A 21,873-nucleotide genomic window follows, 5' to 3' on the forward strand; every position below is an offset into this window, starting at 1 on the left:
TGCTCACGAGTGTTTTTCATCGTATCTGACTGATCGTAAGCAGTGTGTAATTGTGGAGGTTAGTGTGTTGGCAGAATTACCGGTAAAATCTGGCGTACCTCAGGGGTCGGTACTTGGACTGCTCTTGTTTATTTTGTATATCAATGACCTGACAACATGTCTTACTACAAATGCACACCCAGTACTATTCGCTGATGACTCACATTTCTTCATTGCTGCTGAATCACTCTAGTCTGCTGCAAAAAAGGCCCAAAAAAACTCTTGACGAAATATCTGACTGGTGTTTTCGTAACAAAATGCAGGTAAATGCTACAAAAAGCTCCATCATAGTCTTCACTTCTGCTCTTTTAAACTCCTCATTGTCTGACACTGTCGCACTGTCATTCAACGGAAATCCCATTCCTCAGACCACAGTCACGAAGTTCCTTGGCGTATTTGTAGATTCCTCTCTTTTATTCAAACATCACATATCCCAGCTGTCTTCAGCAGTCTCATGGCAAACATCAATGTTACATAAAGCTAGCCTGCTTCTAAGGGCTAAAATGATGGAAATGCTTTATAATGCTTTTCTCTTCCCCTGCTTGAACTACTGCTGTTCTGTCTGGGGGGATACATTCAAATCTTATCTAAAATCATTAAAGAGATCACAAAACCGTGCAGTAAAGGACACATTTTGCCTCCCCAGGCTATACCCATCAACAGACCTATGCAGAAACACTGGAACAATAGATATAACACAGATAATCAACGTTACTAATCTGCGCTTAGTACACTCGGCAATATCGAATAGAATTCATCAAGGTTTTTCCAAGTACCTCGAACTTTATAGCACAATTCATCAAGGAAGAGCTCTCCGCTGCAACCAGTACAAGTTTATGCTACCGAGAAGAAGGCTTACAAGGTCTCAATGCTCTCCAGCTTATAGAAGTATTTCTGTATGGAACTCAAATAATAAATCCATAAAATCATTTGGCACACTCCAAAAACGATACCTTTCTTACACAGTATTTGATACTGCATGAGTTAATGTCTCAATTTTTCTTTTGTATCTTATCCTCTCACTCTCCTTCTTTGACTCCACCTCTTCTCAATTCTTTCGTTTCTAATTCTTTATCCCTCTCTTACGTTATCAGCTCTCCTCTTTTCACTTCATAGTGTGATATAAATTTGTTTACCAATATCAGGTGACTCGCACAAGCATTGCTTTGAGTCGAAATTTTCATGTTAATTGTTTCGTTTATTCATTTATTTAAAAATAAAAGGTTGATTGATTGATTGATTGATTGAAATCAAAAGATACTATATTGAAGCTAAAAAAAAACAAAAAAAACACCATATAGGATATGCAATATCTCAAGAACAGCTAGGGAGATGAATCCGAAACTATCATGTAGTATTGTTGAAAAAAAGCAGGTAGGGGAAGGGGACTTCAGTTTCTTGGGGGAGTGGGAGGTGGCACTAAATGTGTTTTTAATCAGTCAGCCTAAACGATTTTCCATCGTAATCCGTCATGGAACATGGAATCTATTTAAATACTGAGATAAATGACACTATGCGTACTCAGCTTATCAAAATAGCAGACTTGTAATATCTTTGGAACGACTTGGAAAGTTAATTTCAAACTTTTACCCATATTTTTAATGGGTGGGGGCATGTAGACCTCAAGTTTTGACTTGAGAGAAGGGGCAGATAAGTTCTATGCATTTTCCCTAAAACTGCCTAAAAGTTCTGACCCCTTAAGCCCTTACGGGACTAGAATCTATTCGTGGTGAAACTGTGATGTAAATCAGAAGGCATATGTAAGTACCAAGATTAATAAGACACGGTATAAGCAATATCTCAAGAATAGATAGGGAGAAACTTCAATAGTAATGGGTCAATTACTACTGCGATGCCCATAGCCACAACTCTTTTCTTCTTTACTTGTTTAACGGCGACGTATCATTTCCGGCAGGTGTTAAAAGAACAGGCTTAAGTACATTTAAAGACCTCTTTTTAAGTCTCCATGGATACAGCTGCCTATTAAAATACTATCAAACGATATTTTGATTATCATTGCAAAATTTTGAATGAGTGAATATATGGTGGAATTTCAGATTATTTTATAACAGTAAATGGCGCCCTGCCTTTGTCATAGCCTTACAGTTACAAGCGGGGATTCACGTTCGCAAAGTTCTGCATAGGTACAAACAAATCTTTTCTCGTGGTCTTGAAATCGATTTATTGATTATCAGATACTACGGTCACCCCTATCTGTAGGTCTTACAGGTACTATATCACCATCTTTTGTGCACCAGGGGCATTAGGCCTACTTACGACCCCTGCCTCTTGGCTCAGGGGGGTTGTTTAAACCCTGAAGGCATTGCTGTATCATTTTTGGACTATTCTAAACAGAGTAGCTGTTACAAAGTTTCGATCAGATGCATTTGTGGAAAAGAGGGCGTGAGGGCCAAGTGAGACACTTTTGATTCTTAAAAAGGGAACTTCAACTTTCAATTACAATTTTACGAGCCTCTTCCAAAGTTTATATATATATATATATATATATATATGTATATATATATATATATATATATATATATATATATATATATATATATATATATATATATATATATATATATATATATTATATATATATATATATATATATATATATATATATATATATATATATATATATATATATATATATATATATATATATATATATATATATATATATATATATATATATATATATATATATATATGTAGGACAACACTTCTTTGAAAACAAATGCAGTCTTTTGGTAATGAATGGTAATTTTATCTGGTACTAGCGAACCCTTTCAGTAAATACAAAACTTACCACAAAAGTAGCATGGAGTATATCTTCCAATTTAACCGAAGACATTTACTTTCTATATATTTATACACGGGCATCAGCGCTTTTAAAGTCATTTCAACTCAGATATATTTAAACAGCTTTATCTCCAAGATTATTTTTCTTTTACAGGATCTTTGATTTCCATTTCGAAGACTTAGAGTTGAACTAAAAAAAAATTAAAAATAAATAACGAATATTTCCCAGTGTATAGCAATCCAAGTGACACTTGTCGTCAGTTTTGTTATGTTAGGATACTATAAAAAACTTATGTCAGACAAGAGACAATATTAATAAAAAAAAAATGGGAAGTTAGGAACACCCTAAACCTAAGCCAAGCGTGCTTCCTAATTTTATGAGAAATAACTGAATGAAACTATGCTATTTAATAATTGAAAAATCTGATATGTATCGATCTGAACAAAATTATTTTTATTCCAGACGCATCGCAGAATCCCACAAATCTTAGTTTCCCTTTTTAAGATTTGTACTATGATGTTCAGGAGTTTTCAGGAAATTTTAAGCTTGATTTTGAAGTAAGTCCAAATATGCACCAGTTAAAAGATCAGTTTTATCTATTCCAAGCTGCTCCATCAGTTTTTCTGCAATTACTTTACCATCTTCTGCTGTCTGATCTTTATTCAGGCAAACCTAAAAATAAACAAATTTTTTACTTTTAATATTTGTGGATTGAAAATCAGTGATACAACAAAAAAAAATAACTAACTTTTTTAAAGTGCCACAGATAAGGAGAGGTTCGTCTTATACGAACTGTCCCACTCTTATAGGCTCGAAGAGCTTGTGAGCTTTGACAATTTTACAAGCTCCAGCAAATCCTTTCGTGTTGATCTGTTCCTTGTAGACCATTCCAATTCTTTAGGGGTAGATACTAATTCATTTTCTAGTGATTAAGTGCCAACTGTATAGTACAGGCAAACTAGAGTATGACCCCCCAACAAATTGCAAAAAAATAGTTTTTACACCATGATGTAGAGAAAAAAAGCTGAACAACGCATCCAAAGTTGCAAATTCTAGGTCGACGCAAAACTGGCTTTTTTTTGCTTTTCGTGTCAATTTTTTCAGTTTTTTCAAAAAATGAACTGTCAGTAAATGTTCGTTTTTCTGCATTTGAAGAATCTTCCCGATATAAAAAGAAGAGCTGACGCCGAAAATGAAAGCAAAATTGATGTACAATGTATAAGAAAAAAGTTTCATAATCATCAATATGTGATTTTACCCTTCTCATCGTTGTGACCTCTTTTTCACTATTTTATTAGAAGGCAACTATTCTGACATAAAATGATGAGCTGCGCCCAAAAATCAAATTACACTGATGTAATGTCTACTAGAAAACTCGTTTCATATTCATCAATTTGCATTTTTTCACTTTCATTTGACATGTTTCTTTTAGCACTTATTTTCAACCAATTCATCGACTGTTGGTAAAAACAAATTTCAACAGAAATGATTTTTACACCATGTTGTAGAGGGAAAAAAGCTGAGCAACATATCCAAAGTTACACATTCACTTAGGTCGACACAAAACTAGTTTTGTTGCGTATCATGTCAGTTTTCTCACTTTACTAACAAAAAAAAATTAGTTTCCCTTAATTGTTCGTTTTTCTTAAACTGAATTATTATTCTGATGTAAAAAGATGAGATGAGTGCGAAAATGGAGTCAAATTTGGTGTACGGCATTAAAAAAAGTGCTTCAATCATCAATATGAGATTTTTACGCTTCCCGTCGTCGTAGCCTCCATTTTTTTACCAGAACATCTTCCGCTGGCTAAATTGTCGGTTTTGAGATCTAATAATTAGATAGCCTGAATCCGATCATCGCTGGCTCCATCACCTGATGCGTCGGCCTAAAAAAAGTGATTGCAAGATGTTTATTGAAACATGAAAAATATGAAAAAAGGGAAATCTTCTATGAAACTAGTTATCAGCGGCCGACATTTAAAATCCCTCTTAGAATAAACTGATATCAACACACTGACTAGTCGTCACAACTGATAAAACTATCAAATCAACTTCATGAACATTTGAAAGAAAGAATAAAACTCCGACTAGTATTCACGACTTATTCTTTTAATTCAGATATCTAGGCTTCAACTTTCTCTCATCGTTATAGCTTTCATTTCTTGGAGAGTTCGAACATACTGTCCCTTTGCACGTTTTACACGCTGCAGGCAAAGCCGTTTCTAAGGAAGCTACATCTTGTTGAGCTACATTCCAGTTGACAGGAGCCCTTCACAATTTTCAGAAGCAGACGAAGGACTGGTAGGATGTCAGTAGTCAATGCATACAAGAAGTCATCTTTACTTTTCCAACCCCATTCCACGGCTTTAAATTCAGAACCAGGATCTCCACTTCATACCTGAACTTGGTAGAAAACCCTTTAACTGTGAAATTCAACTGTGAAAACGCATCAGAAGTTAGTGGTAACTGTTCTGGGTGGACGAACGTGCTAGAAGTATTCAAGTTCTTTTTAAAAACTTCCCCCTTTTAATGAGCCATATATCATGAGCAGAGCGGCTTCTACAATAATCCTTACTTCTTCCTTCGAAGCTGACTTCAGCATGAAAACTGCAGCTGATGTACGAAAATTGGCACCTGTCATTAGCTTCTTCAGAGTACGGTCTTTTCCCGCACTGTGAATCCGTGAAGTAGAGTCACAACCTAAGATAGCGTGATCAAAAAGAATTGGATGACATTTTTCTCGGCCCAGCTTCTCTCTCAATTTGTGAATATCCCATATTCGGGGAGCTTTGTTCGACGTTTGCTCAGGTGCAAAGAATAGTTTCTTGCTTGATAGGTCACCATGATAACACAATAAAACCAAAAGACCAGTATCATCTCCAATCACGGCAGTGGCGTAATACCAGGAAGAATCAACAGCAGCTTGTACAATTAGAACATCTGCATCACTTGGTGCCTGGACTACGACAAAGCCCTTGGAGATAAACAGCCTCTGCGCAGATAAACCTAGCCTGGTTTTTCTTGCAGGACAAGAACTCATCCTGTTTACCTTCAGCTGCATATCTGATGCAAAGAAGATCTCACGGCCGATTATACGACTTCTCTTTGACTGGGCCATATCCTTTAAAGTAGTGCCACCATCGTAGCCGTCAAACACAATAGTGGCAGATGAAAACTTTTGGGTCACGTAAGTAGCATAACGGTTAAGGATTTCGGAGTATCGTTTGTTTTGCCCATGAAATTATGTGCAGAGGGGCTCCACCGTCGATGATATATTGAATACCTCTTGGAGGGTGATGAAAGCACTTCACAAGATTACAAGTCTGTGATATAGCTTTGGCAAACTCTGGCTTGTTCGGAGACCGGAGCATGTAAGAACTATCGAAAAGTGATAACAGGTAGGAACAAATTTCGTGTTGAAAGTACTCAGATTCCGTGAGATTGATCCTCTTTGCTAGCGTGATAAACTTCAGAAAAAGGAGAGTGGAGTCCAGTCTTTTGTAATCTCCACCTGGATTCTGCTTTGTAGTAATTTGAAATGCCTGTTGTTTTTGTCGAAACGCAAAATCAGTGACCAACTTTCCAGACATGGGGTCAATGTTTATTAGGCCTAAATCTCTAGCAGAATCAACAGTGGCAGATTCGTAGGCTGTCAGACCGTTGGTGATGTTTCTTAGGTGAAGATCCCAGTTAAATGGTGATTCTTTTTCTAGGAAATCGATAACGATCTGGGCGTCTTTACAACCTCTTAGCTGCCTCGACTCGAACGTTTCCTTATGTTGTTCACTAGTTCCAAAGAAATCCACTGACATACCCTCCATCAGAAGATAGCACAGAGCAGACTGGTTGAGACATAACTCAAAAATACCTTTGAACCTCTGTCATACCACTTCCATCGGTAAGGCCACCAGGCGTTTTTAGAAAACGCATGAGCTCCTGCTCAATGACAAAATCTGTGGAGAGCCCAACTCTGAATTTATCAGAAGGTCTGATCACAAGCATCCGACTCTGGAAGGCTTGATAAGCGGCAGGATGGGTTTCTTGGAGCTTGACCATTCACTAGATGTAAAGCTGGCAGGAATTTGTGTAATTGTCGTGCCCAGATACCGCCAGATACGTTAGCATGTAAGAGGTGGATTTGAAGTGGAGATCCCTTGACACAGATCATTTCGGCTCTTAAGAAATTTCGCAGTACAGATACCATAGTATTGGAACCACAGTTTCAAGGTTCTGTACTGGAGCAGTTCCAGTTTCTTCCTCTCGATAAAAGTACATATTGATGAATATGAAATGGGTTTTCTAGTTGACATTACATCAGATTAATTTGATTTTTGGGCTCAGCTCATCATTTTCTGTCAGAATAGTTGCCTTCTGATAGTATAGTGAAAGAGGTCACAACGATAAGACGGGTAAAATAATATTGATGATTATGACATTTTTTTTCTGGTACATTGTACATCAAATTTGATTTCATTTTCGGGCTCAGCTCTTCATTTTACTTCCGGATGATACTTCGTACACAGAAAAACGAACATTTACCGACAGTTCATATTTTTTAGAAACAACTAAAAGAATTGACACGAAAAGCAAAAAAAAAAATTAATTTTGCGTCGACCTAGAATGTGCAACTTTGGATATATTGTTAAGCTTTTTTTCACACAAAAAGAAGTTTCACCTGAAAAAATTCTTTTAAATGTTTTCATTTTTATAACTTTGGAAATCAAAAATTAATTAAGATTTTAAGGAATAAATATCAGCATATGTATATTAAACTGATAATACACTTTTTTCAGTAGATTCATTTGAATTTTTTTCGGTAAAGTACAAATTATATTCTGGTTTTGAGAAAGCATAGGGGTTTAGAACCCTATTCATATTAATTTTTGCTCGTTTTGGGTTTGACTCTGTTATTTATTTTGAATTTTGTTTGTTTTGGGTTTCTTTTATTTATTGATACTGATTTCTGGTAGTTGTATGCTTGGTAGATTATTTGATTCTATTTTTGTTCAATTTTGGTTTAATGGAGTTCTTTAATTTTTTTTGAAAAACTTATTCTGTTGAAAGTTTTTTTTTTAATTAGGCCTAATTACCAGAAATGCATCCAATAAAAATTTGGGAATAGCTGTTTTGTTCAAAATAGTCCATAAGTCAAATAACTAAGACTCAAAGGTTGACATATCCCTTCAGAGCCCCCAGGGCAAGGGCTGTAACTTATTCAATTTACCTATTGTTGACATAAAAGGTTTTTGTGGAAGGGATAGTCGTATTAACTTTGGAGAGGGCTCATTCGATTGGAAAATTAAAGTTCTAGTTTTTTTTAAGAATCAAAAGTGCTCAAAGGGCAACCAGCTTCCCCCTTTTTTACCCCAAATGCATCGGGTCGAAAAAAAATAGATAATCATTTTGTTCAAAATAGTCCAAAGGCCAAATAACTATGCTTCCACGGTTAAGACCCCAAGCCTTCAGTAAAAGGGCTGTAAATTATACAAGTTACTTATTGTCACTTCGATACTTTGATTTACTGATTTACGGGGCAACTTTGATTTACGGGGCAAGGGCTATAAGTTATGCAAGTTGTTTATTATTACTTTGATATTTTGTTTACTTTGATACTTTGATGCTTTCTTTTGTTTGATACTTTTTTACTTTGATAGTATTGCTTTGATGCTAGTTTTGACACTCTCACGAAACAACGATGTTAAAATAAATTGATTTTGAAATGAGGAATGTCGAAACACTTGAAACTTTGGCTATCAAAAACGAACATAAATTAATTAAAAAGAACTTCCAGAAACGAAGTTTTTCAAATAAAAGTAAAGGCTATATTACGCTTAAGAACAGCAGAAATAAAAAACCTATAATTAACAAAACTCAAAACGACCAGAAATTACTATTAAAGAATAAATAAAACCCAAAATGAACAGAAATTAAAAAGATAATGATAGCAAAAAACATACAACAGGGACCAAAATAAATGAATAAATAAATCTTAAAACAAGTTAAACTTAAACTGAATATGCAAATCAAGCTTAAAACGGACAAAAATCTTTTACTATTAAAGAGAAATTGAAACCCAAAACAAACAGAAATAAAACAAACGCTCATAGCAAACAAATATATAACAGGTACTAATATAAATAAATAAATAAATCTTGAAACGAGTAAAACTTAAATTGAACATGCAAATCAAGCTTAAAACGAACAAAAATCACTACAAACAAAAGTTTGGCTACTGTCCCCTTCCCTAACTATAAAAGTCTATATTCTACTGTATCGTTCCTGCTTTACTGAAAGCTATATGTGTCTTGAAAAGTTTTGGAAAGAACTAATAAAATTAAACTGAATAGTTGATATATAATGATATTAATTAAAAGCTCATCAGTTTAAAATTTTATTTAACAGTAATTTTAATTTTTAATGTTGCGATAAGTACAAAAAATATTTGTAATATAATTCGTTTTCAGTAAAGCGCAAATGACGCAATAGGCTTCGCACTTTTACAGTTAGGTAGGGGGGCAGTAGCCAAACTCTTGTTTGTGGTGATTTTTGTTGATTTAAGCTTGATTTCCATATTCAATTTAAGCTTTATTCATTTAGTGATTTATTTATTCGTTTATATTAGTACCTGTTGTATGTTTGTTTGCTATGATTGTTTATTTAATTTCTGTTCGTTTTGGGCTTTCATTTATTCTTCAATAGTAAAACATTCTTGTTCATTTAAGCTTGGTTTTAAAGCTCGTTTTAAGATTTGTTTATTCGTTTATATTGGTACCTGTTGTATTTTTTATTTTCTATGATTGTTTATTTAATTTCTATTTGTTTTGTCATCTATTCTTCGATATTACTTTTTGGTCGTTTTGAGTTTTGAATTATTAAAGGTTTTTATTTCTGCTGATCTCAACTTTAGTATGGCCTTTACTTTGAACAGCTTCTTTTTCGGAAAGTTTTTTTTTTAATTAATCTGACAGAAAAGATCTCCACAAGAATGTCTTGGGGCTCAGCATCGAAACTTGACCAAACATTTGGCCAGGAATATGACGGAAAGTAGCGGCTTTCAATAATCCAAGAAAAATAAGCTAAAATTGTACGGAATATGTAGTTGGCGTTACGGTTCATTTGAAGGTTTTATGTAATTGCCTAGTGAAAGTTTTAGGGTTTTGACTGAAACGGTTTAAGTTCATTGAAGTCTTGGATCCCCTAAGTTAGCACACTCGGCCCCAACCTGATCCTTTTATATGTCACGACATGGGCGATAACATGATTACCTTCTTCACCACTTTACCGAAAACACAACATCCCATTCAAGGAAAAAGCTTATTAAATATGTAAATATTTAGTAAATATTTTTTCCTCCTTTCCGTCTCTGTGCCGGTAGGCATGTCAATGAATCTTTTATGCTACATAGAAACGATTGACACAATGAAAGGGGCTCAATTACCCCCCACCCCCTCCCTTGTTAAAGGCGTAGAGTTAAAACACTTCCTTGAATCAAAGGAAATTAGATACAAATTTCTGCCCCCTCACCGCACTCTTATTCAGGCTTAGTCAAAATGAAGGGTGGTGAAAGCTCAATGACATTAAATCCTACCCCTCCCCCCTGCTCCTCGATCAATACTTATCTGGAGCTTCATGGAGAGTGAAACAATTTGAGGATTGAAATGCACTCTGTTAGGCATCTCGCAACACCTCCCTGCCTACAATATGACCCACTTCACCTCCTTCATATTAGCTGATGCACAAGCATACTTCACTGAAGTTAATTTTATAAAAAATAAACCGAATTAAATTAGTTAAATCATGTGTTAAGATAAATGTCTATACTGATCATTTATCTTACATGGACTAAGTGACTTTTCAGGAACACCAGCGCTAACGTGCGGCTTTACTTCCTCTGCAATTAGGAAGCCCAATATACCGTATAATTCTTTGATACTTTTTAAATTGGTTATCTCAGAATTTCCAATTGATAGCAACATGGTCATCTTTGGGGCAAAATCGTAGTTTGGTGCCACATAAATGACGAAAAACGTCACTTTCACGTGGCAGAATCTTTTTGGTCACTCAAAAAGGTCAGATAACACCTTTTTAATAACTGAAAAAAGTTCGAGAGAATAGGAATATAAATCTTCGATCCAATTTAGAATATTGGAAGCTACAGTGATGGAAGTGGTTAAGAACGGCTCTGAAGAGTGGAGGCGAAAGACGAGAGAGTAGTTGTTAGATTTTTTCTAAAGAAATTATCTACAGCTTTTTTGTGTACCCGTCTGACTGCTATATTACAAACAGTAACCTGTACAAAAATGCGCTTCAATTCCACTTTCTAGGACAATATTTAGAGGAAGTTTGAGATGGCTAGGACACGCTTTGCGGATAAAGGATGACAGATTGCCAAAGATTCTCCTTGTCAGCCAGCCATCTAAGATCAAACGAAAAGTAGGTCATCACCGACTGTACTTACTTTAACTTGCAGCGGGATCAGGCATATTCGCCTCACCCGGCACCTGAGCAAAACTTCTGAATGAAGGTCTTCCATGATGGCTGGTCTTGTGCCAGTTCTTCGCCGAATTTTAGCCATCCCTTGTCCCATTTGTAACCGAATATACTAAAAAACTCCATCAGGCTACACATCTTGTCTAACAATCGTCTACTAATTTTTTAAATGTGAGGCACGATTCAACGCCATAGAGTAGGACTGCCCTCACTGTCGACTTTTATATGCTTATCTTCGTTCGCAAGCTAATTTCCCGACGGACTCAGATATGTTTGCGAAGCAGAGAAAAAATCTGCTTGAGTTCTAGATATCCTTCTGTTGACGTCTGGATCATATCCTTCCTTCAGATCCATCTCGGATCCCAGATAAACGAAACTGTCAACTTTTTGAAATGGGGGATCATTAAGGGTTAGTTGGTGATCTGTGGTGATGTTTAAATCAAGAAACCAATCAAGAACCAAATCAATTTTTCTTCTTGTTTATTCGTAGACCGAGGTAGGCTGAAAAATGTGCTACTTCCTCAAGCTTTTGTCTGGGCTGAGTTTGGGTCCGACGCAAGAAGGATTACGTCGTCTGCGTACAAAGATCCGCCAAGTTGATATTTGTACCAACAACTATTCCTTCAAATCGCCGAAGGGCATGGTCGAGGATCCAATTGATACATTAGTTAAAAATGACCGGTGAGACTCTATAGCCTTGTTTCACCCCCACTCCGAATCAAATAATTATCACTCTTTACTATGGATTCTAACGCGGGACACACATCCTTCGTAATAAAATTCAAAAATGTCAACGAATTCCTGTTGAACAATTTTGATGGAGAATCTTCCATAAGAGTTTTCGTTCAATTGAATCAAAGGTGGCAGCATAGTCTATGAATATGTTGATAAGGGGAAAAGTTGTACCTTTCGCATTGTTGCACGACCAAGTAAAGAACAAATATCTGATCAGGGCATCTTCTGCCACACCAGAATTTGGACTGGTGTTCTCGTGTTCGCTTATCTCTCACAGTTTGGCATCTACGTAGTAGAATTGCGGCAAATAATTTGGCCGCAATGTCTATGAGAGATATCCCTTTGTAAGTAACACACTCTACTTTTTCACCTTTTTTTAAATGGAGAGGACGATTAAAATTTTCCAGTCCTTCGGTAAATTCTTAGTTTTCTGTATTTCAGCTCCATATTTTCATATTTTAACAGTAGTAGTTGGTTGTAATCCTCAAGCAGAATACTGTCTTCGCCAGGAGAGTTAAGTCGATTGAGGATTTGGATAGCATTGATAATTTCGTCAAGATCTGGCGAGACGTTTTTATACAGTAGAATTCCGTCAAGATCGAAGTTGGCCTGTTTTCCCGTTGTATAGTCGCGTTTATTTTGGGGTTTAGAAGCTCGCTAAAATGCATTTTCTATCGCTCATTTTTTTGGGTACAATCAGTCATGGTATTGCCTTGTTTAGCTTTGATTAGCCAGGCTCTCTGAACTTGTTTCCAGTATCTAACTGAAGAATTTTATATTTGCGTCTAGAATCGTGGTTTCATTCTGCGTTTTCATATTTATGAGCGACTTCTTCCCAGTGATGAGTGCGGTCCTTTCTTACGCTTTTCCTATGCAATTTTTCAGTTCGGCATTTGACTTCTTGCTAAGGTGGCTTGAAATACGTCTTTGTTCAATCAACTCTATAGATCGTTTGGAAATCCAGCTCATTTTAGAGGGGCGGAAGTAGCGCAGTATATCAGAAACAACTTCGGTGGTTGAGGCTTTAAACTGTCATCACAATTCTTCGGGACATTCTAAATCAGTGGGGAGGGTATCATAACTGTTTTGGAGCTGAACACAAAAGTCTTGTTTCATATGATCAGAATCCAGTTTCGGCAGTTTTCAGTCTTCTCTTTGGTGCATGCTTCTTCCTTGCGCTCAGGTGGAGAAGGATCTTTGCTCCCACTAGGGCATGATTGCTGCCTCCTCTGAAAGCAATGCAGGCTCCCCTAAAGGCACGGGCATCTTGAAAAGAGCTTCGCCATCTTCTCCTGACTAGGATATAATCTATCTGGGCTGCGGTGACATTTTCATTAGAGCATCTGGCGATGCGTTGTGAAGTCTTGTGTTGGAATAGAGAGTTTACAACCACTACTGTATGGTCTAGAGCAAAGTGGATGATGCCCCCACTATTTTGACCTCCTATCCCATATGTGTAACGGCCAATCAAATCATGGAGTGACTGTTCAGTTGAGTCAACTTGACCGTTCCATTCTCCTGCTACTATGAGTCCCGTGACATGACTTGACTACTATGAGTCCCTGCTACTATGACTTGTTCAATTTTCTGGTTATTGCATCGTAGGTCGAGTAGAGATCCGGTGTTCGCAATACTTTTTGTTTTGTTGGCATTTATCTCAAGGCTAAAAAAGTCGGCAGCGTCTCTAATTTGGTTAAGGCAATGCTGGAGCTTTTGTTTGCTGGATTCTAGGAGGCTGATATCATCAGTGAAATCAACATCTCCGAGTCTCTTATTATCCAACTGGATTCTATATCTGTCGCAGGTCCTGAGAATATAATCAATGATGAAAAAAAATAGCAGTGGTGAAAGCACACAACATTGTTTCACCCCTATAATGATACGAAAGTAACAGGTACTCCCGTCACTTGTCTTCACGCAACATTCTGCGTCTTGTAGAAGGCTTGAATTATTCGGATGAGCTTATCAGGAATAACGTAGTGTTTGAAAACCTTCAAAAGCATTTGGCAATCTCCTGAGTCGAAAGCTTTTTCGAAGTCTATGAAGACCAAGTACGGCTTATTGCGCCATTCATTCGCTTCTTCTAGCAGAGTTCTAAGAGTAAATACAAGATCGGCGCACGACCGGTTTGGCCGGAATCCATGCTGCTCCTCCGGGGACTACCGCTGGTTGGATTCTGTTGAGGAGTATAGTCACCAATAGTTTGCTTCCAACTTTATAGTTTCCAACTATAATTATATTTCCGTTAATATAGGCTGATACCTCTCCAGTTTTCGCACTTTGCGGCGTCGCCTTTTTTAAATATTTTGACGGGAGTGATTTTTGTCCAATCCTTAGGAGCTTCTTCTGTTCTCCAAATTATAGAGAACGTGGTCCACACAGTTATGCATGCAGCTACTGAGCATTTTATCATTTCAGCCGCAATCCGGTCTTCCCCAGGGGACTTTCCAGATTTCAGCTTCTTATTCACCTTTGGTATCTCCCCACCAGAGGGTGCTTCGATATCGACGGCTAAATTTAGAAATGGCGTGTCTGGTACATCTGGAGGATCAGCAGGTGGTGGTCTATTTAATAACTTTTCGAAATGCGTCACCCAGGCTTCTTTCACTTTCCCAGGGTAAGAAAGAAGTCATCCAGGCTCATCTTTGACGGGTCCATCTATCTTCGGACTTTTTCCAACTATTTCATTGGTGATGCGGTACACTGACCGAGAGTCTCCCCGTCTAGCAGCTTCTTCAGCCTTCTGAGCTTTCTGTTCAAGGCTAGGACGCTTCTAAGCGCGGACACTTTTCTTAATAGCCCTATCTAGCATAGCATACTCTAGTTCAAGAGGGTGGCTCTCATCAAGAGAAAGAGTGAGGGGAAAGGCTCACATCAGGGGAAAGAGTCGGAGTATCTAATTTTAGAAACTATCTCTAAAAATAAATCAACTAATTTACTCGTGCAAAATTTTTCTAAAGAAAAACAGGATACTTTTATTGGAAACAGTGAAAACATACAAAGCCTAAAAATGGGATTCCCTCCAGGAAGCTTTTCCGCGCCAAAAAAAAATTAACCAACAAAAACAAAAACTAGCTTTCTTCCTTTCTTGCAAGTTTTATTATATTTAATTTTCGTTTCGCTTTTGGAAAATCGTACCATGCATTGTTTCGAGCAGTTTCTATGTTTTTTTGCTATGGTTTTTTTCCTTTGCTTCTGTCTTCACTAAAAGTAACTGTCATTAGTAAAGATATCCCCTGGTCTTTCAAAAAGTTTCTACATTTATAGTGGAAGGACAGCGTGGTTTCGTAAGAAATTTACAGTTTACTTTAACAAGTCATCAATTTGAAAAAAAAATAATGTTCAAATTTTGGATTTTTTTTTTTTTAGGCAAACATAAAATATAAGATATAATAAATTAAGAAAGCAAAATTCCGGATCAACCCACAGAGAACCAGACGTTGTGTAGTGATGGTAAAAAAAAAGGAAAGAATATTTTTATTAGTTTCAATAGATAGACTTAAATTAAATAAACTTTTGATAATCTTAGCTCTTAGTACACGCAGTGAACAGTTTCAAAAGTAGATTGAAAGCTTACCTCTAGCTCCACATAAAATCCTGGCAATTTTTCCACCTTATCAATGTGCACTCTTGTTTGGTCAACCATATACAATTTCCTAGTCTTCTGTACCCTTCCACGAATACCAAGAGCCATTTCCAACGTTTTCGCTAGTATATCTGGCTCTGAGGTATCTGTTTTGCTGTATGTGGATATCTTAGGGCCAGAACTGTCAGGACGGTCATAGAAAATCAACTCCCCGGCGTCATCCTATAAGAGAAACACTTATGGTGATTTCGCTTCAAAGGCGGCCTCTATTATGAAGCGCAAGGGAGGATTTCTCTAAGGCAAATATAAATTTTGGTACTTTCGCATTATCCGGGCCTCTCTAAAAAGTCAAGTTTGGCTATACTAATGAAATAAAATAGGATGAATATATAATAGTTTAGAAACAAATTTGGGCTATATATTTGCACATTAGGGGGCGGGGGGGTAAAGCATTGCATATGTTAAATACATAATCTAACCTAACCTAGGTACCTGTTTCCTCGCCCCCCCCCTAAAATCCAAAAAAAAACACAGTTTAATATCTTATTCGCAATGCAAACCACGCTATCATTGCCTAGTCTACAGCGGTTATCATGTCAAAAACGGGTTTTATCATTGCCTTCTCTATAGTGATTAAGTCGAGAGGCCCGGATAATGCGAAAGTACCTAAATTTTTAGGGTATAAGAGACTTGGGAGGCCAACCAGTGTAAAGAAACATACTATGACATGGGAATACACCCAGAAAAGACACGGTTCAGAAACCCAACAATGCAATACTGGATTCAGGATTTTGGAACGGGGGAGGAGGAAGGGCGACTCTCAGAGTGTTGATGAATATGTATTTTTGCTCAACAGATCTATAGGCTAGGATTTTGAAGCACAATTTCTGCTTCTAACTGGTAAGTTTGCGGAGAGAAGACTAAAAAGAATAAATTTTCCAAGCAAGCTGCCAGAAATTCCAGCTACAGTGATTTTAGAATTTTGGTCGCTTCCTTCGCAAGCTACCACAGATGTTACTGATGTCTTGAGATCAAACTCAGGCAAACCAGTTCAAATTTTCAAGTCCTAATTTATGTTTCTCATACTGCACTCCGGTGCCCATCAAATTTCAACTATTACAGTATGGTATCTGATCCTTGCGTATCCTTATGACTGGATCTGCTTCCCCAGTCCTTCCTCTCATCAGCAATTCCGACATTTTTGACTGACCTTGCTGCCATAAACTTTTTAATCTTAAAAAAGCTGTTTATTGCTGAAAATAGAAATAAAAGTTTAATTCACGTTTTATAATAAAATCACCTAATATCAAATCTTCAGCAAAATAATTTCCGTTGTTAATATGCTTCAAAATTTTATTAAAAGAAAGTATCCTTAAGTAAGACGCAAAATATTGTTCTAAAGACATAAGCATGCTTTTGGTTAAAGACAACAAAAAACAACTCCCTGTATAAGCAACACAGACTCGCTTTTGTTTAAAACCGTTCACAGTTGAAAAACAGATTCATGAACAGAAGCATTTAATAAGATTAGGGAGTAAGATACACCTAGGTTCAAAAATGTCTATAGGACAAAGTTCAGGGTGCCTAAAGGTCCATAGAAGACTAATAATCATACACAGTCTTCATCTTTGTAACTGAAAAACTCCCTCCCCATCCATCCCTAATTGGCTTGTAAAAAAAATCTTGATAAACTTATAAAACAAAATTACGGCTCATCGATATTTTTGATTGAATATTCAAATTTGCCCAAAAGTGATAATATAATCAAACATTTTCATCCTTAAGTACAAGTGGGTCAAAAACGATAATTCAAAAAATACTCTTACAACACATACTGCATATTGAAATTAGAACAGAAACTAATTTCATGAAAAATTCTCAGAAGAAAGTTTTTCTAAGAAAGATAAAATTCAACACTTAAAACCGAACGAAGAAAAACAAAGAAACTAAAAACGAAAAGAAATTACTTTGAAGTGTACTATGATTACTGTAAGTAGTCGCAGCCGCAATTAGACAAAATCTTAAGCAGATGCAGTCACCTGCAGTTGCAGACGCATTCGCAAGTAGTTGGACTCACAAGGAGTCACAAGTGGTCATAGCTACAGTCACAAGTAGTCCCAGTCATAGTAAAGTAGCAGTGATAGTAGCGGTAGTAGTAGCAGTAGTAGTATGCATATGGTGTCTTTTGGTGAGTTCTAGGTCCATCCCCCCCTCCCCCAAAAAATTGCCTGAAAATTCCAACTTAGCTGTTCCCAAGATATTGCTGATACTGCCTTTTGACAAGCTAAATGAAAATATTTTTTTTATTAAGTTCAGCATGCCCTTAAAGTTTCATCTTAAGCTGTCACTAGGATATTTCTCATAGGCTCTTTTGACAACCTGCGTGCACAGAGCGTGTTTTGATTTAGTTCAACATTACCCTGTACACTCCCTGAAAATTTCACCTCAATACCCTTAGCCTTAGCAGTAGTAGTCAGTGCAGTAGTAGTAGCTGTAGTAGTAGTAGTAGCAGTAATAGTAGTAGTAGTAGTATTAGTAGTAGCAGTAGTAGTAGTAGTATTAGTAGTAGTAGTAGTAGTAGTAGTAGTAGTAGTAGGTTGCATTAGTAGTAGTAGTAGTAGTATAGCAGTAGTAGTAGTATAGCAGTAGTAGTAGTAATAGTAGTAGTAGTAATAGTAGTAGTAACAGTAGGAGTAGCAGAAGTAATATGCACATAGTGTCTTTTGGCTATTTCGACGTCCCCCCTATACATTCTATGAAAGTTCCAAGTTAATACCCCCAGCCACTCCTGAGATATTGCTGATACACCTTTTTGGCACCTGTGTTTACATACTCATAATGTCTTTTTATGCTGTTCAACATTCCCCCAATATTCTCTAAAAGTTTCAGCTTAATAGCCCTAGATTTTTTGTGACCCAGGCTCAAACATACTCTCCTCTGCCATTAACAAAACCTATAAACAAACAGTGGACAATTTCAATAACTTATAGCCCTTGCCCCAAGGGCTGTAGGAGGTCATGTAATCCTAAGAGGCATAGTTATTACCATTTTGAACGAAATGGTTGTCTTAAAGTTTTAACTTGATGGCTTTTGGAGAGGGCAGCAAAAAAGTGCGTGGGAGGGGACTGGTTACCCTCCAATCACGTTTGACTCTTAAAAAGGACACTAGAACTTTAAATTTCAATCATAAAAGTCCTCTCAAAAATTTTTACAACAAAATCTTCCTTACAAAGGGGCATGGGGAAAAGAAAAAAAAAATAGCTAGGGATTGAAGGCTTATTACTCTTTATTTGGTAACAGTGTTGCGCTGCCTGTGATAAGAGAACATTACCCGAAATTTCCTAAGCTTCAGCCTTCCGTTTGGTACATTGAAAAAGGTATCGTCTTGGAATATTATTTCTGGTGTTCTTCCACTTAATCTTCTTGCAGCAATTTCAAGGGCATCGACATCATTGACCCTGGCTTTTATTTCTGTGTTCTGGGCAGTCATTTCTTCAAAAAATGGAACAAATAATATTTAGTCTTGATGAGCATCATGGAGTACTTTTACTGAAGGGTAAGATACCCAAAAAATTAAAACTAAAAAAGGACAAAATAAAAGGACGTAATACGATTAAAGTGGCAGAAAAGTCTAACTGCAGAAAACATTAGTTTAAACGTCAATTTCCTGACTGATTTACTTTTTCTGTTTATATTTTTAAAGTAATCCTATTTAACAAAGCATTCTTTATAAATTATGTTTGCTTTAGCACCAAATTTTGTCAATATTACCTTTTGCATTTCATTACTAGCTCAATTTTCTCCCTTGAATTTTCCAATGTCTAGACTCAGAGAATGCTAAATGAAGCACAATCAATCCTAGCACTACAAAATGTTTCTGATTAGGCAAGGACACTTGCAGAAATTTCTTCAAGAGGACAATGGAGATACTAATCGAAAATTTTGGGGAAGAGTTCTTAGTGATTTCTTACTTTAGGAAAACGAAACGTTTTTCCAAATCTTGCAAAATTTGGCCTTTTTGTTTATTTTTGTTATCGAGGCTGACGCCGGCCACTCTACGTAAAGTCTTTTAAGTGTCTTTTCTATCCAATGTTGCATTTTCTGAAGCTATGACTCCTTTTTAATGAGTCTAGAGGCAGAGAAACAAAGCAAAACAGTGAAAAAAAAATGCAACATAATAAAGTATGTTGCAAAAAACTCTGGGCTCAACAACTGAATAAAGTCAAGATTGCATAGAAGGGGTGAATTTAAAATCTTTTAAACCCCTGTTTCTTTAAAAATACTCAGTTAAGAGAAAAAATGGCAGAAGCAATCCCGGATATTGATTAATTGTATCCAAAGGCATTAATCGTTGTGCTTGAGACTTATTACGATATTTCTTACATTAAATTTACCCAAATTTTCCTTCAAAATTCGGTCAAATCTAAAATGTCCTCCAGGAAGCAATAAGCATGGCTTATTTTCAATGGTGAAGCCTTCAATATTTCTGATCTTCCTGTGTTTTCTTACTTTCAATTTTTTGTAATGTAAGAAGTTCACCATGTTTTAAAGTTTCATGCTTTCAGTTATTGACTAATACTACCTTTTTTGCATTGCTTATAAACTTAAAACTAATTTTTAACATTTCATTGTAATTATTTTATTACCTAATATTTCCAATTATTATTACACATTGAAGAAGTAATTTTTCTCTCTTTTCTAGTTTTTTCTTATTTACTATTTATTTTTCAATTCCGACAAAATCGGAATTTTACTAAGAATATTGAAGATCCAGATTAATGATTTTATGTCAGTACAGAAAAAAAATACGATGACGGCCATGGAACTGCAAGCTGGAGTAAAATAAGAAATCAGGCTGTCGCTGAAAATTAAAATTTAGCAGCCCATTTGTCTGTTTACAGTCATAGCAGATCTGCTGTTGTAGTATTTTATTACTAAATTCCTCTTTAAGGTCTTCGCCTTGCTAAAGAGCTACCACCTTCTCTATCTTTTCTTTAAGTTGAAAACAAAAAAAGTTGCGCTTCAACGGCCTCTTTCTGAATTTAGGCCAACTAAAAAAACTGCACCCTTGAATTGGAGTTTTCCACGTGTAAACAGAATTTTGAACATTTTGCTATTTTCCTTATAAGTCATCAGCATGTTCACTGCTTAATGAAGACAATAACGAGCTAGACATACGTTCAGATGTTTAATATTTCAGCACATTTTGCCCGGCGACCAAGGAAAACCACAACAATAGTAACGATCTATGGAACTAACCTTGGCCAAAATTTAGAAAAATGAGATAATAAATTTTTAGATGGCGTGGCTTAAAGAAACAGGGTTTCAACTAGCGAATAAATCACTACTCTGTTCTCATCCGAACATAATCATAAATATACACAGTGTCTACTTCGCACGAAAACAAGCAAATTTCAAGTATCTCTTGGGTACTTATTAATCATTCAGAAGATACTCAATCATTTTGATCTGTTGATCTGTAAAAACCTGTTTCATATTTTATGCCAACAAGACTTATTTAGTTTGACAGAATACATTGGAATTCTGTAATTTGGGTAAATATTTGCACATTAGGGTGGGGGGTAATGTATTTGGACAGTGTAATGTAGGATAACTATAGCTAACACGTTTTGCATCCAGACCTACTATACTTTGCCCCCACAACCCCTAATCTGCAAATATATAGCCCAAATTATATAAGTCCAATGCATTCCTTCACCCGTCACTTGTCTTTGTGGCTATGAAACCGGTTTTCTCAGATCTTACATTCAGATCAAAATTCTTGAGTGTGTCCTGAATAATTAAGAATTACTATCCTTTGGTTTGCTAAACTAGTTTCAGGCTTCAAAGAACAAGTAGAGTTCAAAAATTTGTAAGTGCCAAGGGTCATAATTTTTTACTCAACATATTTTAAGGCCAAAGAGTCAAAATATCAATGTAAAAATAATAGAAGACATGAAAATAGTGATAATCCTGAAACTTTGGTGACTGGTTCCAAGGCAGTATCCATGATTTTTGTAAGGGGAGGGAATTACAAAAAAAAAACACAAAAAGCTTTTGGGGGGGGGGGGGTCAAACCCGGTAACTCCCGCCGCCCTAGATACGGATTTGATTGGGGCAGACCCAGTTCTGGCCTGCTCTGGGTTGGTAACATCTGATGTTCTCACATTTCAGATCTCTGCGCAGGCCTTATCCCTCACACAAATAGAGGCGTCTT

General features: G+C 36.4%; 1 protein-coding gene across 2 annotated transcripts; it reads right to left on the minus strand.

Moving 5' to 3' along the window:
- Window positions 1-3,233: 3,233 nt before the first annotated feature.
- On the minus strand, window positions 3,234-20,965 carry LOC148953506 (uncharacterized). 2 transcript variants are annotated; one of them, XM_089087715.1, is made up of 4 exons: window positions 20,916-20,965; window positions 18,988-19,148; window positions 15,648-15,878; window positions 3,234-3,517 (listed from the first exon to the last, which is right to left on the minus strand). In XM_089087715.1, the coding sequence occupies exons 2-4, from the start codon at window positions 19,144-19,146 to the stop codon at window positions 3,386-3,388; spliced, it is 522 nt and encodes a 173-aa protein (XP_088943841.1). In that variant the 5' UTR covers window positions 19,147-19,148; window positions 20,916-20,965; the 3' UTR covers window positions 3,234-3,385. The 2 variants fall into 2 exon arrangements, with proteins under 2 accessions (XP_088943841.1, XP_088943842.1); XM_089087716.1 differs by lacking the exon at window positions 20,916-20,965 and adding an exon at window positions 20,635-20,655.
- Window positions 20,966-21,873: the final 908 nt, after the last annotated feature.

This window comes from Artemia sp. Qi Xiang Cuo, chromosome 4 (genome assembly GCF_049724085.1).
Source record: "Artemia sp. Qi Xiang Cuo chromosome 4, ASM4972408v1, whole genome shotgun sequence".
Taxonomy (NCBI): domain Eukaryota; kingdom Metazoa; phylum Arthropoda; class Branchiopoda; order Anostraca; family Artemiidae; genus Artemia; species Artemia sp. Qi Xiang Cuo.